The sequence below is a fragment of the Artemia sp. Qi Xiang Cuo genome, chromosome 5 (assembly GCF_049724085.1).
Source record: "Artemia sp. Qi Xiang Cuo chromosome 5, ASM4972408v1, whole genome shotgun sequence".
Lineage (NCBI taxonomy): Eukaryota > Metazoa > Arthropoda > Branchiopoda > Anostraca > Artemiidae > Artemia > Artemia sp. Qi Xiang Cuo.
In genome coordinates, this window is record NC_142798.1 from 78243452 (window position 1) to 78262425 (window position 18974).

The 18974-nt window shown below is 36.0% G+C and overlaps 1 protein-coding gene across 1 annotated transcript in view; it reads right to left on the bottom strand.

The window, feature by feature from the left end:
- Nucleotides 1-2708: 2708 nt before the first annotated feature.
- crp (transcription factor cropped) overlaps nt 2709-18974 on the bottom strand; it is a 33171-nt gene continuing 16905 nt past the window's right edge. The window contains exons 3-7 of the mRNA XM_089089014.1: nt 14115-14374; nt 11049-11234; nt 8097-8308; nt 7713-7876; nt 2709-3020 (exon numbers count right to left, since the gene is read on the bottom strand). Of these exons, the coding sequence (XP_088945140.1) occupies nt 2812-3020; nt 7713-7876; nt 8097-8308; nt 11049-11234; nt 14115-14374 (1031 nt within the window). The 3' untranslated portion in view covers nt 2709-2811. The remainder of the gene's footprint in view (nt 3021-7712; nt 7877-8096; nt 8309-11048; nt 11235-14114; nt 14375-18974) is intronic.

Sequence of the window (18974 nt, forward strand, 5' to 3'; positions counted from 1 at the left end):
TTTTAGTACTTTGATGGGTAGATCATACTAAGGCTTATGAGCTATAAGGCTGCTCAGCCACTTAAAATTTTCGCAACAACTGCAATATAGTAAGTTTAGTTCAGAAGTTAGCGCAAAGTATAACCGTTTCGACCAAATATGGTAATATCTAGCTAAAAACATTCTTTCTGTTCAGCTCTTAAAGGAGACATAACATACAAAAGCAAAAAAAACATACGAAATAGATGGCTTGAATTAACTGACGGAGCATGCAGAGTCAACGGGGTTGGGCCCCAGCTCTCAGTTTAAAATATAGCACACTGCGTCTTTTCAATTACCATTGCGGAAATCCTTTAAAGATAACCCGTAACCCAGAGGCCACACCTTTAGCAACTTGCTCTCCCAGGGAATTCTTCATTGACAGTCTGGATTCTAAACTTCGATTAAATTAAAAAGAACAAGTGTTTTCAACTGAAAGTAAGGAGCAACATTAAAACTTAATACGAACAGAAATGATTACGTATATAAAGGGGATTGCCCCCTCCTTAACACCTCGCTCTATACGCTAGTTTTTTAGTACTTTAAAATAAGCGTCTTATTGTTCTAATTAAACGGCTCTTCTGTTTCAGGAGGGACAAAATTCAAACTTTAGCGTAAAGAGCGAGGCGTTGATGAGGGAGCAACCCCCTTTATATACGTAATAATTTCTGTTCGTTTTAATATTGCTCCTTACTTTCAGTTGAAAAAACTTGTTTTTTTTAAATTTAATTTTTGATCGTTTTTTGAATAATGACAGGAAATCTAGCCCCACCTCCACGGAGTAACCCCCTCCCCACAAAAATATCCTCTAGACAATTCAATCCAGGTGAAAATTTACCTTGGACAATTACTCTTAACCACTCCACGTGTAAAATTGAGACGGAAAAGAGAAAGCAAGACATATAAAAAGAATTTTGTATAAGAATTCTGGCAAATTCCCCCAGTGTATAATTTCCTTTGACAATTTCACTCCCCAGAGACAATTTCACTCCCTGGAAACTTCCCTCCGCATGGAAAAACCTCCTATGGAGAAACCACAATCAAAATTTGTCCCCCCCCCCACCCAAAAATATATGCCTACATCCGAATAACAAATACTATGCGGGGGAGGGGAGGGTCATGTTATACCCAAAGACATAGTTATTGGGGCTTTCAACTATGATGAACCAAATGACTATCTCAAAATTTTGATCGGAAGATTCTGGGAAAAAAAGGGGTGGGGGAGGGGGGCTATTTGCTCTTCAATCTTTTTGGACACTTAAAAAGGGCACTAGAACTTTTAATTTCCGTTCGAATGAGCCCTCTCACGATATTCTAGGACCACTGGGTCAATACCATCACCCCTGAAAAAAAAAAAAAAAAAAAAAAAAAAAAAAAAAACACGCATCAGTATTCTTTCTTCTGGCAAAAAATACAAAATACCACATTTTTCCAGATAGGAGCTAGAAACATATACAAAAAGGTTCTCTGATATGCTCAATCTGATGGTGTGATTTTCATTGAGATCACTTGAATTTTAGGGGCTATTTCCCCCTTTTTTCAAGAATCAGGAGAATTTTCTAAGGCTTGTAGCCTTTGATGGATAAGACTAAATATAATGAAATTTATATATTTGAAATCAGCATAAAAAGCCGATTCTTTTGAAATATCTATTGGTATCAAAATTCTGTTTTTTAGACTTTCGGCTACTATTCAGCCGGGTCGCTCCTTACTTACAGTTCGTAACCACGAAATGTTTGATTGTCAAAGAATATGGAAATTCCCGCAATCCAAACTGATGATTACATTCCAGGATCAAGCAATCAAGTTAATAAAAATTGTATTTTGGCTAAATTTTGAAATCTAAAATTCGTTTTTTTTCATTGACCATCATCTTTGTACTGATTAACCCAAGTTGCTAAACTGTAGAATATCCCCGTTTTACACTATATAGCTTATTGCTTAAACGATAATACTAAAAAAATTTATTCCGCCATTTCGAAAAAAAATTAACTTTCGCACAGATTCCATTGGTATCTGTTTACCCGGTAAAAACCGTCGGATAAAGAATTCAATAACCAATCTAATCAAATCCCTTCGTTTAAATCATCCATGACAGTCACAATCATACAGTCTTATCATTAGTAATAAAAGAAAAAAGAATGGGCGTTGGATAAGAATTCTTGGAGTGTCATCAGTTAAGCTGCGATCACCAAAAGGGCAGCTTGTGACGCTTTAAAAAACTGAGATTCCTTCCTCACATTCTAAGGCTCAGTATATTCTATCAATTAGTTAGCTCTGCTCTTCCATATCTCAAGATACTTTATTGAGAACACTCAAATGTTATACACCAAATGAGAACAATTGGTTTTCAAGATACTTATATTATTCCGTTTCTTCCAAAATGTACTATATCCCCTTTTCATTCGTAGAAATAGTTAGATAATGATACTATTAAATATTTTATAAAAAATATTCTATACGTTCTGTAAGATATTCCTCAAATAGATATTTTATATATTTTACATATAAATATACCATATTCTATAAAATCATTGCCGTACAAACAACTACCTGTCAATAACAGCTGAAAAACACAAAACGTTTTGTTTTTAACTCTCCTGTTAAATTTGTCTATTTTAGCACAAGACCTTTCGAATTACACAACCGAGTTATTCCTTTGACAAGTTGAGCTCTGACAACTATCTGGCCTTGATATTTTCTAAAAAGAGGGAGGGGAAAGAAGGTAAAACGCTAACATTTATTTCCGTTAAACCTAAATACAAATCATACTTCAACATTTCCCAAAAAAAGTTATGCACCGAATGTCTTTACAACTATGACACCGGGCCGGCGATTTTTCTCATGGTCTGACAAAGACGGTCGAAACTCCAAATTTATTGGCTCGTCCTTACCAAAATGTGCAGCTTCTGCTAAAGTAAGTGAATCCATTGGTTCTGGCGGTGGGATGTCTTCACGTACCTCAGAGTCTAATATCCCATCACTGTTTGAAATATTATATCCTAGAATGATAATAATAAAAAGAAAATTTGGGAAAAAGGAAACCAGATTTTGGAGTTTCAAATATCATCAAATTGATTTTAAGGATTAAGACATTTGTTTAAATATGACGTCCTTTCGAAACACTGATTTGCACGCAAGATCGATTCTTCCCTTTTTAATCACGGATTCATGCCTATTTGAAAAAATACATAAATATGGCACGGCTTACTAAAACTTTTGAAGTATAAATTTAACCTTACGAAGAAAACCCCACTACTAGGCTATTAATTAAATAGCCTACTTAGAAAGACAGCTTCAAATAGATGTCAGCACTTTAGAGGATGCGGTACCTTAAAAGTATTCGGTGAGCCCCAGCGTCGGCTAGCCGTCACAAAGAAAAAGGACGGAATTAGTGAATTCTCCTAGGGGACTAGTCATTATCAAGTTATCGAGAATCTGTGGTTTGACTGTGAAGTTAGACTGCAAAGACAATAAAATTTGATGTTACTTTTGTCCGCAAGCTCGTCAATCAAAGCGGGTAGCATCACAGGGAACGTCGGGCCCGGTAAACCGCTGAAAAGATAATTTCTTTGAGCTGATTATTTTTTAGTATTCACAGTAGGTATGGCAAAGCATTTTTAAGGACTGCTCTTTCCTGAAAACTCCATTTTTTTTCTACTGAGTTACTACAGGTTACTGCTTTATTTACCACGGATTGTTACTACTAGGTTACTAAAAAACTCTGCTCCATTTAATCAAATAACGAAATTAAAAATTGTTGATGATTTAGGTTTTATTAAAACTAAATATTTATATTTCCAGCATAAATCGCAAGAAGTTAAATGCTTTTTCTAGGGTTCTCGGGAAAGGAGGTTTCGGCTTTTGGTTTTCTGTAATTTATTCAGATCTCTTATCCAAGCTCTCCAAGTTATGCCAAGACCACCAAATCAACTCTGAATAGTTTGGCCACCCAAACCAAAATGTTTATAATGGACGAGATAGGGTGATCCTTTGAAGTAACGCATCTTCTGAACAAATCTGTTTTTAAATTAATCTTTCCTATAGGTTTACTTCTCAAGGTAAACAAGGCGATCTGTGTGTTAATATGTCATCGAACTTTTCCTTTAAAAACAGAACTTCAACTTACGTAGTACTACAGCCAGCCCTACTAGCCATATTCTAGACTCTCTGGAGTGATACAGCTGGATTGGAGTTTCAGCAGCTCCAACGTAAAGTAGGCAGCCACATTTGGGAATAATTCTATACAGAATTGAACAGGAGGCTTTTTGAGCCTCATATTCAATGCGAATTCAATTTTGACCTAATTTAACCTAACCTAACCTAACCTTTCCCAAATATATAGCGCATATTATATACTTCACATGCGTTTATTGATTCTCGAACTTTGCCACCATCGATTCAGTTTACGGTTTTAACAAGTGACGCAAACAGAGGTATATAAGCCGTATCTAAAATAAGAGAAAAAAGTGTAATCTTTGAGGGTCCGTAAAGGGCTTAAAATTGATATTGCACTGAAAACGATCATTCGATTTAGAATGGTATGTTCATTTTATTCGTAGGATATTCATGTGAATTATTCAATATTTAACGAGACTGATAATAGTTCGTATTTCGGTCATCTAATTTATTAAATTTTAGCGTTATTTTGTTTAAGTTTTATATATTTGTTTAAAAGAATATAAGTGCCTGACCCGTCGCAAGCGCTTTTTGTATTTTTTTTTTTGGGGGGGGGTGGCTATTACCAATTTAGTTGTTATGTTTGTTTGTAGTAAATTTTACTTGAACTTTGCTGCGCAATAACCAGCTTTCGTAACTGTGGATCCAACAAAGAAATGGGCAAAAAAAAAAAACTAAGCATGACCGAATTCCTGTTTTTTTCTAGATGATCTTGCCAATAAGGAAAAATATTTAGAGCTATTTCGTTTTCAGCAAATACTTTCCATTCTGTTGTCATACCAGGTGGTTCTGCTAATTTGAAGATTCAGTGTAATCTGCTTGTTGACTTATTGGGGCACTTCTAGGATTTGAAAACTAACCCTACTCGTTGATCTATTATATATTAGGGAAAGCTTGGGCCGACTTGGTGAAATGATTACAACTTTTATTTTGTTTCTTCGCAGTCTTATGAAGGGAATGCGTCAAATTTTACCCAATGCCCATTCTACTTTCCATGCCTTCAATGCCCATTCGACTTCCATGCCTACTTTCAATGCCCATTCGACTTCCATGCCTACTTTCAATGCCCATTCGACTCCGACTCTACAAAATTTAGGGAATAGGAGGCCTCCTATTCCTAAACCATTTATTAAAGGCACTTTAAACTTTGATTTCGGGCTTAAAAACATCCTAGTTTTGGATCACCAACTGATTCACATTGTAGAGTTAAAAGGACTGAAGTTTGACACTCGTCGTCGGCAGGCAATTCCAAGCTATCTCGGATTTCCAAATTATTATTTTTACTAGAAGACTTGTCTAACATAAAGCAAAAAGGACGGAGCAATGGACAAAAAAAATAACAAAATATTATTTAATGTGTAAATTCGCTGTTTAAAGTTTTGATAATTCATTTTTATATTTATTTCCCTTTTCCGTATGTAACATTTTCTTGCCATGTGACGTCCGCTGCCAGTTGCTTACTATTATGGTAATAAAAAATATTATATTTTATTTAATATTCAAATTGAAAAAAAAAAAAAAAAAAAAACAGTATGAAAGATAGCCTAAAACAAGAAAAAGAAGAAATCAACATCTCAACTAGAGTTCAAACAAGAATACTAACGGACAGATAACCTGTTGTTTTTATGTATTTCCCAAATTGCGGTGTTATATTTACTAATCAATCAAAGGGTTTTGTGTCCATAGTGGTACAAAGAGCAAAATTTGGCAAAATCGAAAAAAGGTAGAAGAGATTTGGCTTTATCCTTTTTAGTGAATATTTTCTAGAAAGGTGTAACATGTGAGGGAACGCAAAAGCTTAGTAATTACAGGCAATGTGAAAGCGGCTAAAACGAATTTTCTCAGGAGACAACTGAAACATTATCTTGCTGCATTGAATTCGAAGTCGAAACTACGATTTTAACCAACAAAGAAGAATTTTTTTCTGAAAAAGACTCAACAGTCCGATTTAGATTGAATATATCAGCATGTGAACTGAAGATACGCTGAGGCCATGAACAACACAAGATGCAGGGTAATTTGCCTGTGCGTCTAAAACCAGGGTAGAAGAGATAATCGTAATCGGACTCATATTCGATATTTGGAGTCTTGACAAATGATATTTCTAGAAATAAAACTTGTTGCGGACAAAACAGTTATTGAGCTTTGTAAATGAAATAATGCAAGTAGCTTATTTGAAATATTGAAGGATATTCCTGAAGAGGCATACACAAATGATATGGTTGTAAACCCTTAAAAATCTAAGGGTTTCAAAATGTAAATTCTTCAGACTAATCTAAAACTTCCCCATTCACTCAAATTATATAAATTATTTGTATATCCTATATCAAAACAAACCTACGATCTATTTTAGAATATGCTCGACATTTTACTTCGCAAAAAGAAAAAGGACTATGTCTTAAAGGACTTAAAGGCTGCACCAAAAAGGGCCTTGAGCAAATAGCAAGAAAAGGCCTTATACCCAATAAATATTTCTACGTCATATATCCCCCAGAGAACATTTGGCGGGAAGAAAAGAGCTGTCGTATTGTAAGATACCGTGGAAATATAAATGGTGGGCTATATATAGCGTGAGAATGGGGGGGGGGGGGGTTTGGTGAAATAAAGCAATGTGCTTTTAAGAATGAGATAAATAACTATTTATGGTTGTTTAATGTAGTTTTCGATGAATTCCTTCAAATTTCCTTAACCCTTACCAAAATTTCAGATACATATGATATATTTTTATTTACATTATTTGAAAAAAAAAGTGTGGTGAAGCTAAATTATGCGGACACAAGGTAAAAACTCATGTCGATATTGACACAAGACAACATAAGTATGGCCCAGTTTTGTGTTGTGTTGCTCTACTGTTATAAGTGCTATTAAAATAGCAACATTGCTATTATATATAATGTTATATTGTATGTAATATCTTATGGTATACATATACTATTATATTACACATTATAAATAAAAATTATTTAAAAATATATATACAACTATTCTAAAAGCTAGAAGCCATCGAAAAGGGAGCAAGGAAAATTATCCTCTGACCTTAATATTCACATTACGCCAAAAGATAAACTGAATTAAATTTGAGTAACTATTCCACTGAGGGAGGTTGGAGCAATTGACAGCCATTGAGAGCAATTGATGTGGAAATAACAGCAGAAATGGGGCGTGTTATCATCTTTGCTAATTCCTCTATAATATACAAAGCAAATTGAATGCACCGACCAGGCACCTATGCAGTAATTTCTTTTCAGGAGAGGGCTATATATAGGAGGGGGCTATATGTGTCAAAACAAAACGGAGAAAACAGTTAAATTTATCAAGGTATTATATAAAATTACAAAATATTGAGATTTCAGAGGGAAGGAAGCCAAAAACCCAATCCCCCCGACCCCCCCCCTGTACATACCTGACTTAAAGCAAAACTAAAAAAAATTCAAATGTATATAATCAATTTGGTCCCTGAACAGATCATTTACGTTTAACCTGATTCTACTAAGCAAACTTAGATTCAGACTTACTCGGAGAATCTTCAAGCTCACTGGCGGTGTCAAGTTTATACATGCCTCTGTCTATTAGAGATTCTTTGTTTTTATCCGTTTCAAAGAGGTGATCACCTTCTAGATGGCGAATGGCCTCTACAATCGTTTCAAGATTTTGTCGTGATGCTTCAGCCAAAAATGACCTGAAAATGAAATCTAATTAGCTCCCAAAGTCAAAGCAATAGAGAGAGAGGGAGGGAGGGAGAGAGAGAGAAAGAGAGAGAGAGAGAGAGAGAGAGAGAGAGGGAGAGAGAGAGAGAGAGAGAGAGAGAGAAAGAGAGAAAGAGAGAGAAAGAGAGAAACAAAGAGAGAGAGAGAGAAAGAGAGAGAGGGGAAGCAGAAGATAAAAGATGAATGACCTACCTGTCGAAAGGATGATTCATTCCAGCATCAACCACGTCATGACTGGAAGTAGTTCTAGGAAACCTATCCCGATTAGAGTCACAAAATGACGGTGTCCTCGGTGCTTTACGTTTAATTGCAGTATTGTTTGTCTTTCGTCCACTTGTGAAGACCCTTTCTTTCATATTATTCGAGCAGGAAGATGGGGACATTGAAGTCAGCTCAACTTCCACCTGACAAAAGAAAAAAAAAACACGTTTGAGCATTTACATAAATAAGCTAAATAACTGATTATTAACTAATTTTAACATGTAAGCTTTAAAACTGATTTGATCCCCTAGACTTCAACATTTTAACAAATTACCGTTACATCATATGACCTAGAAATAGACAGATAGCGAAACAAATGTCCACCACCAACGGTATTAATTAAAACAGGATGTAATAAATATAAAAATGAAATGATTCAATTAAACATAATTGGTAAAGGAGAGTGTAACTGTAATTACTACAAATAGGGAATAAAAAATTATTAAGATTGCAACAACTTGAAAAACTGGAGAAACATAATAATTAATAGATTAGAAAAAGGTTCAATAATCGTAAACATTGAAACATCAACACTCCACCCAATCCCTTCTTACTCTTTAATAAATCCTGAATTTGGAGCGAATAACAAATGTAAAATAAAGTAAAATGATTAAATCTGACTACGAATACATTACTTTTAAAGTACCAAGGACACTAAAAATGAAATCCGAATTGGTTAAGTGTAAACAAATACATTACGTGTACACTTTATGTATACGTACGTTATGTGAAGACGTTAAGAGTACACATTACTTTGATAACATTAGTTTTAAAGTACCAAGGACACTAAAAATGAAATCTTCAGATTGGTTAAGTGTAAACTTACACATCTGTATACATCTTAAAAGGCACTTACGTGTTATAGCGACCACACTCAAGAAGTGAAGTTAGGTTAATCATTATGAAGTATACAAAAATATAATATTTTAGTAATAAAATTATGGAAACTACAACAGAAACTTATGGAAAGCACGCCCTGCAGAACGCATTATATCAAATACCTAACCACCTCTATATATTAGGCATTCAATTAAAATATAGCTGCACAGTATTTTCTCTCGCTCAAGCTAAGCTGATTATCTCCGAATGGACACAGAAAATCAGTCTCAATACACATCAAGAACATAGTGTGGTCGCTATAACACGTAAGTACCTCTTAAAAATTAGGAAAGCCCGGGAGCTCAGTTTCTAATGAAAAATACCTCCATATGCAGTTAGGTAGTTTTACACCTAGCAGACGCCAGCTTTGAAATAAGGAATGTGGGTGAAAAATTAGCAGAAAATGAGTAAAAAAAGATATGACCATGGAGGTCTTGAAGTGTAACTTCCCTGATTGCTATAGCAAAAGACAAACACTGCAATAAATCTAAACTATGCATTAATATAGATACTATTAACATTATTCAAGACTGAAAACTTCAAATTATTAATGGATTGACATACTAACAAAAATATATTTTCATAGACCATTTAGGCTATTCTATTCTGTTATATTTATCGCTTTAGTTGACTATTGACGCATAAATAGACTCCTTATTTTCTCCTCATGAAAAAATGTCATTTTTATTACCTGATTTTTACAAATTCCCGCTAACTTATATTTGTTAGCAGCCCGACTAAACATAATGGGTGTTTTTTAAACTTTTATTTCTTGCAGTACGGTTCATTTTCGGATAGAGAAGAGTGCATGTCTCCTTGCTTACTTTTTAAAACGTTTAAAATACAACAAACAACAAAACCAAGAATTTTGAACAAAATGGGGACTTGTATGTCTCGAAATCAGAATTTCCATCTTCTAAATATATGAGAGACTCGGAAATTTTGCTTAGCTTTTCCAAGTGCTAATATACCGCTTGCTGCATTACAAGAATAAGAGTCTAGAAAGAGTTAAGGATGATTGCCTCTTGATAGAAGAGTTACGGATAGCTGGATCGATTGTGATGGTGAACTAATAACCGATTGTGATGGTGAACTAATAACCGATTGTGATGGTGAAAAAAATTAATCAGTCAGCCAGAGCTTTTACCAGCTTTAAACTAAAACCCATTTGGGAAAGCAGAAAATATTCTCTGCGACTATGTCTCTTCAGTAGCGATGTGCTATCCATAATCCTCTACGCTAGGGGGTGCTAGAAAATAAGCAGGCAGCTTGAAAAGAGAATTCTTGCATTCGAAAATATATGCCTGAGGAGAATCCTAAATATCTCGGAAATCCGTGGTAGAACGAACCCGTCTCTCATTATTGCTGTTCTAAGGAAGAAGAAGTGGACATTTTAGGACAAATACCCCATGTAAAATAAGGCCGCCTTCCTCAGACAGTCTAGAATTAGAAACCAGACGGCAGAAGAAGACGAGGTCATCAAAAGAACACCTTAAGGCAAGCTTTGATTGAGGTCTGAGGATGGTTGAGACCTCATTAGCACCTGAATGGGAATACGTCATCGCTGCAGCACCGCTTCGGGGCTAGTGGAGAGGCTTCGTTGACGCCCTTTGCGCCGCCAATGACTCCGGAGGGTCTAAGGTAATATAAACAAAACAAAAGTTATTTGATTTCTAAAAATTTTAGCACCGGAGCTACGACACTACTTAGACATAATTTAGGGAATTCAAACTTCAAAATAGAAAGCCATAGAGAAACTTTATTTTTGAAAAAAACAATGTCAGCTCCAGTTTTTAGAAGATCAAGATTTGTTTATCCGCATTAGAATAAAAATTATAATTTGTCTAGGGAAACAGTCACACCTAGGATATAAAAACAATTTTATGAGCAATGACAACTATGGAAGTTATTTCTAAGTGAACGAAGCAATTTCGAATATAAGAAAACTCTAGCAAACTTTTCGTGGTACAAAAAGCTGGCAAAACATTAGCAGATAAAACATACCTTATCAGAAAGAATGGCAGCTTCTAATAAACTTCCGTTTATTTTTTCTGTATTCAACAGAAATTTGGTGGTTACATCATTCTCAGCCACCCTTGGCGAAGGTAGGGAAATAGTGATCGGAGTGGATAGTGACTCATCTTCAGCTGAAACTTCAAGCGTTTCACGATCATTCAATCCTTCAACAACCTATAAACAATCGATAAGATTAACAACCCAAGTTCGCGATACTCGATTATAATCGTTGATAGAAAAAAATCTACGAAAGTGGTGTTCACATGCATATTTAGCTAAATTCTCTTAGTATCGCCGCCTCTATTTTATTGTCATACCACGTATAACAGACAGATAATTATCGTGGCGTACTTTACATTAAACTTTATTCTGTGTCCACCAAAAAATTAATATTCTTCAGAGATAATTAATTTCCCACAATACAGATATTTCTCTTGCATGTGTGTGAGTCTTAGACGTTCAACTGCGTATATCCGAACCAACAGAGCGTCTTCATTAGAATAGCTGGAATTGGAAATACTTGCGCTGGATACCGACTCTTGTTGATGAAAATCTTTCGCTAAGTCCTGGAAATAGTCGCCGAAATAGAATCGGGCTAGCCCAAGACCTCCATTCAAATCGACGCCCTAGAGAATCCTTGCTGTCCAATAATAAAATAGCTTATCCGTGGACTTGAAAAAAACTTAACTTAGATTAAATTAGACTAGGAACTTCAAATTTAGAAAAAAACAAACTAAAACTAGAAAAAAACTAGGAACTTCACGAGAGAAGTAGATAGTGAAGCATCAAAAAGAGAAGGTGTGGCGATGAGGTATCAGTGATAGTAGTATTTTTTTGCATTAAAATGCATAGTGGAGCCAGCCAGAACCCTTGATAAAATAATACCCCTGTAATTACAATGAGGATGTCGTAGATCAATGCTGATATATTTGACGTGCATATGATAGAATGCACTCAGTATTTGTATTAGGGAAGAAACACTTTCGTTTTGCCCTGCTTATTCTTCTTTAGACGCTGATTTGGTATTGCAAAAAAGTAGTGAAGATCAATATGGTTTTCCTGGAATGTGTTGCCTGATTGATGAATATGATGTTAAATTTTAGACAACTAAAATTCTTTCCAAAAGAAATTATTTTTGCTTGTCCTTGTGTCAACGCCAACAGTTTGTGAGTTGAAGGAAATTTTTTTAGTCCATGTCAGATCGAATATCTGAAGATGTTTCACAAGTTTTGTTTCTTTGAGCGGAACTTTCACTTTCATGTGGGTAGCTCCTTTCAAGCAAGCAAGCCCCCATAATTTCAAACTGAGGCAATATTAAAATCTAAAAATGCGTATGATGTACGATAGCTCCCTATTGGCCAATATTCTTTAAGAATAATAATGAGAAAATTTGTGGATCCGAAAAAATGAGCATTTTCTTATGGGCCCGGAAGTGCCAACATCTACTTTTACAAGCCACTTTTATTCGTGGTTAGGTTGAACTTGTGCTTTCATTTTCGGTGTTGGGGACTGACGTAGAAGAACGCTATCTAATGTGCCATCTAAGTCTTCTTTTTTATTTCTCTCACTGCTAAAACATTTAGACCCTTCCATTTACCCGTTTCTAAGTAGTGATACTAAAAAGTTTTTCAGAGCAAGAGAGCTAACAGTTATAGCATTTTCTTTTTAATGGGATCAATACTCCTTGAATTCTGTAGTGGGGTAGTAAGATATATCTCAGCTTGGTAATACAGGGTCTGGAGTTTTCAGAAATGCACTGCAGGCCCTAGAATTTGATTACAGTGATAAGATTATACAAAAGCGTCTTCATAATTCAAAAATAAAGAAGACAGTACTCCTCGAAAAGCTGACGAATTCGTATTGCATTTTTTTTTTTTTTTTTTTTTTTTTTTTTATATATATATATAAAAATTCGTTAACGAATATTTAACCTTTTCTGAACCAGAGGCACACGTGGATTTTTAACTCCTGTAACCTCCATTATGAATGGAGAAACAAAGTAAAGACGTGGACCCTCCGAAACCGTCTTTCCCTGCCGTTTTTTTTTTTTTTGCATTAAGACAGGTATTTTGGCCATATTTTGAAACAAAATCACTCAAGGATTTTAATCATACTTGTAAAAGCAAAATACAGACCCAAGGCCAGTTAATCGTCCTCCCGCTCTTGCCAATAACAACGTTCTCGCTGAAGTTTAAGCTTATTACGCCTTGTTTGAATTGAAATCAGACAAGGAAAAGATTTCTGATCATTATGATTGGGAAATGGAAGAGGGCCCCACCAGTTTCTTTGCACGGAATTAAGCACGCGGTGTCATGTTTGAACTAGAATGGCTCAAGAATCTTTAATAAGCGTGACTGGAGGACCACAGTAAGCTCGTGGCCCCTGTAATTTGCAAATTTTAACAGAGGGATGAATGAATGAATTAATCAAGGAATTAAAATCACAACAGGAGTGTCCCTAAAAAAAAAAAAAAATTAAATATAGTTAAAGCTATTAGCCGATGGATAGGTATGCTAAGCTTTTTTAAAGTCAAAACCAAACCATGAGTTTCAATCTGTAAGATTTGAGGCACAAAGTTGCCCCATGGACTAGCCAACATACCCTCCCTTACCAACTTATTAACAGTAAGGTAGACTGGTCACACCTTCTTTGAAGCAGAATTATGCAAATATTTATTGATGGTCATTAACTAGATACGTGGAATATACATAAGATATGTTCTGATTATAGTTATTTCGTATCATACAAGAAACGTTTTGAATTTAATTTTTAAAACTTTTGCACACAATAAGTTGTTCTAAAAGAAAGTAAAGATTTGATAAAATATGAGCAGAAATAAGGTCAAATAATAAAACGAGGAAAGAGTATCAAAGAAAAAGATGAAAGTAATTGACGGTGACAGTTGCCAAACCGATTGATTTCAGAAAAAGAAAAGTGACGTATTGGTAACCATGCCGCGTTCTGTCAAAAAAAAGGTAGTACTTGAGGTTCTAAGTTGCTGAACCGATTGATTAAAAAAAGGAAAATGACAAAGAAAAAACAAAAAGTGTCTACTTGATATGTCAACTCAAGTGAATCCCCATTTTCCGTAGTAATGGGCAACGTCATCCTCTGTAACTCAAACATTTGCAGCTCTAAAGTTCTTTTTTCATTTTCAACTGCGACTCGAAGCTTCTTCTCCGCCTCATACTGAGTTCGTAGTTCGACGATTCTTTTCCGTAAATCATCAATGATCCGTCTAGCGGCACCTGTTATGGGCCTTGAAGTCGATGGCTCCAAATCTGAGGTTGTCATTGCATTGATTAATCCAATATCTGAAATCGAAATCTGTTTACATGTTAATTAACTAGAAAGTAAAAAAATGATACCAGGAAAACCAATCAGTGGGTTCTTACATAGGGAGGGGAGAGGGGGGGGGGGGGGGTAGAAAAACTCCCCAAAAAACACTATGCAGCGACAGTTTTTCAATATTTGGGAATGGGGGATCCATGGGAGGAAGAAATTTCCCTTCTCCACTCCCTTTCTGCAGGATTTCTTAAAAACAAAACATAAAATAAAATAGGTATTTAGAAGAAAAAATCTACCTCAATATTTTTGGCAAATGAATCTAAGTTAATCTAATGTACAGAAAGTAAATTCTGTTCAACACCCAAATTTAGAGGGATCAAATATTTACGTATTTCATACGTATTACCTGAGCGTTTATATCAGACATCTGATTATTTAGATCCCTGTTCACACCTATCTGTAGAATCATGTTGTTATCTTACCACCACATGACAATTTTGATATCATTCAATAGCCGAGATTAAGTTTTATCCATTTACAGAGTTACATTTTTTAAATTTGCTTTGTATTTATTTATTAGACTGAAAAATACCTTGAATATTGATTGAAAACCATCAAGTGTATTATTACTTACTTAGGTGTCGACCATCCTCGTTGGACGTTTTGGGGCCACTCCTCCTGCTGGCTCATTCATAAGGGTCGGTACATTATTCTATCACATACAGAGGCCATGCAGAGATCCTTCAAGTACGATTTTCGGAAGGCAGCTTGACTCCCATTCGGTTGACGCGGCCCAACCAACGCAGTTACAGTTTCTTGATGTTACTGAGAAGGGTTTCAGTCGACTGGAGCCTTTGGCTTACTTTTGTATGTGTGATGCGGTCGGTGTATTTAATTCTAGCGATGCGACGGAGACATCTCACCTCGAAAGCTGGAAGTTTTCTTTCGTCTTCAGTTTTCAGTGTCCGTGTTTCGCATCCATGCATGACTGGGAGTTACTAATTGTTAGATAGGCGCATTTTGTGTTTGTTGGATAGACCGTTATTTTCCCAAGGTTTTGCTAGTCTTCGAAAGCTTGAGCTAGCAAATGCAAGTCGACGTTTCACGTCAGATCTATGTCAGTTATCAGAAGAGAGCAGGCTTCCAAGGTACAAGAAATTGTTAATCGTTTCAACCTGTCTCCCGCCAATGGTAACAACGAGTGGGCTGTCTTGTCCATGCCCGTGGTTAACATGACTTTAATCTTGCTGACACTGATCTCCATGCCGAACGGCTATCATAGAGTTTTCAGTCTAGAGTTTCAGATACCAACAAATTTAGCGCCTAATGTGCTTATATTATATGAAAGGGGCTAACATTACCGTCACTTCTACACTTATTAATGCTCTATTAATTCACGAAAATTTAGGGAGAAAGGGTGGAAACTATTTTGAAGAAAAAAAACAACTATTTTTCAAAATCTGTTTGTTTTTTTTCAATCGAAACCCGAAATAAAAGTATGGATAGAACTGAATATAGATGTATAAAACTAAATCTCAACTATTGAATGGTAGCAAAATTATTTTCTCAAGTTGAAACATAAAAGCCGTAGAACTGGGGAAAAATAGCCTACAAAATCTTACTCTGGGAACATACACCCTAAAAACTGACTAATAACTACAAATTTGAAAAAAAGAAGAAATATCTAGCACGTATACATAAGAATTATTGATTAAAGAAAAGAAAAAGGAGAACAATATCTTATCAACCTGTGATCATCAGAGAGTTGTCCTTATGGGTTTCAGTACTTTATTGGCTAACAGAGGATATGATTTTTTGTTATCTTTATTGGAGAATATAGTTGATTTAAATGTACATTCTACACTGCTATTGAAATAGTATCTCAGTTATCTTTAAACAAATCATGAAAAGAATAATTTGGTACATACTGGGTTATTGACCTTGGTTCAATTGTCTGCTCAAACGGAAGCCTAGATGCCGAAATATCAGCAAGAGCGGCAAAAGCAAACTCTGTCTTCGGTCGCCTTCTAAAAACAGTCTTCCGTAAACCCCAGATCAGCCGTCTCACAAAAGCACGAATATATTCTGCTTCGGTTGCCAGCGTTATGCTCTATTCTGCTGAGACTTGGTCGCTGACTCAGACACAGACACTGAAGGTAGATGCCATCCAGATGAAACACCTCCGAAAAATCGAACGCTCCCGATGGCCCGACGGGGTACGAAATTCGGAAATCCTCAGGTCCTTCCAACTCCCACCCCTGTCCGAGCAGCTTGAGTCTCGCTCGCTGCGTTGGTATGGTCATCTGCTCCGTCTGCCTGCCCAAACACCCGTCCGGCTCATCTTCGATTTCGACCCAGCTGCAAACGGCTGGAGGCGTCCCAGGGGAAGACCACGCACCAGATGGGCGGACGTCATCCGTGATCGGCTCGCCTCCAGAAACATCAACCCGGCTGAAGCGACAACCCTCGCCCTGAACCGACCACTCTGGAGAAGACTGACGGCGCTGACGACTGGTTCCCTCTACGCTGGCGACGCTGCCGAGCAAGAGCTTTAAGTAAGTAAAGTAAGTAAAGTAATACTTGAAACTAAACAGGCATATAGCTTTTGCCTCCCAACTTCTTACTGCAAGCGATGGTTACATTTTTTCCTTTGCTACAACTACAAAATGAATTGGTAAAGAAAGTTTTATCTCTATTAGATTAAAACTTAACAAACTAAGAAGTGACTTTTCTGACCAAGAAACGTTAAAAGCATGGAAAAACAAATCGAGTAGCTGGTCTGTACACAGGTGGGAATGTAAAAGAAAATCGCCTCCCCCATGATTAGTTCAAAGAACACTCCCCCCCATCTAAAAAAATGTGGAGGGTAGAGGCCTAAAAACAAACTCATCGCGCAAAGGTTCTTTTTCATCACATCGCGCAAAGGTTCAAACTTATGTTAAGTTTTTTAAATTAGGATTTTTTTTCGTAAGAGAAATTATAAGTATAAAGGGTGAAGATTGATCACAAAGGTTTTCTAAAAATTAAAAAAAAAAATTAATGGAAAAAACCTAATAGAAACATAAATATCAACTTGACCCCCATTGCAAACCAAATAACAGGCGACACTAGGACTCGAACGTCTAACCTTAGGATTTCAAGTCTAGCAAGTTAACCACTCGGCTAGGACGGTACGTTACACCTATAGGTTTGTCGCAAGACCGTATGTCTCAGAGGAACATAAGCCTCAACAAATCTTTGTAGTGTTAACAATAAAGGAAGTAGTTCTTTCCCTTTTCTAATCTAATGTTAAGAAAAATGTAAGCCATATGTTACTATTAGATCTTCCTTTTGTCTTTTTATTTTTCTCTTTTTTCTCTCATATTTTCTCTGGCTTCCCTGGAATTTGTTAGGAAACAGTCTTTATTTTTAGTTATAATAAATAACATTGCAATGACAAAATTATATATACTTTTTATTGTCAAACGGTCCTTAAAATGACACAAAAGTACTATCAATTAGGTAGAAAATAGCCAGACGACTCCTGAATTAGCCTTTAACAGAACCATTTCTCAAGAAACTTTGTATATAGACCTTTAAGGTCAGCTAGGAATTCTCCAAAGTGGACTTGTAAAAATCCCCATCAAATAGTCAAAAACGACATTCAATAATCACCAAATTTTAATGAATCTCAGAAACACTGACCAAGTCTCAACAAGAACTAATTTTCAAGAAACTTACAATATATACCTTTAAAATAATCCAGCATGCATTCAGGGGCAGCTATAGACTTAATGATAAGGGGAGGGGGTGCACAAACAAAACTCGGGCTTCCACGCTGGTATTTTGGCCCCTCCGTCACTATAATTAGTGCAAATTTACACTTACAGGGGAGGAGGCACACAACCCAAAATCGACCACCTGGATCCACCCCTGCATAAATTAGCAAGAAAGGTCATAAACTGATGATTTGTTAACTCATGAAAATCACTAAATAGTAAGAGGCGACGCTTCAACTTTAATAACAGTCTCAGGAACACTGATCCAGTCTCAATAAGGACCACTCTTTAAGAAACTTAAGGCTTCTTTTCGTGCTGACCAGAGGTTCAGCCAAAACGCCGCCCAGCTAATACGAGAATACTAGTCAGGAGCAAAAGCATGTCTGGTTCTCAGACCCCAGAGAACAATTGTATAAAAACACCTAATAGAAGGAACCAAAGAAACCATTAATAATCTTACTCAAGACATTAATTGCAAACACAAATGAATTTGATGCTGACCAAGGCAAGTGACAGTGCCACAAACTGATCCAGACTTCCCAGGACCGCTTGTCTTACCAAAAATAAAACCATCTTCTTACTTGGCCCAAAAACAAAGATTAACTAGGAACAAGATGCACGAAAATACAGGCTCTGTATGACCAAAAAATATTGGTTGTTGCGAAAATCAACCCTTTGCATATAGATCTTCAACCCCATCTAGCTTAAAGTTGCCAAACAGTCAAATTTACCGGATAGCAGTCAGATGGTTATTTAGTGTCTCATGAAAGACATCAAATAGTCAAATATGACTATTAAATTTGAGTGCTATTATCATAATGCACTACATTTTTTTCGGCAGTAATTTTATTTCTCAAATTAAAAAGGT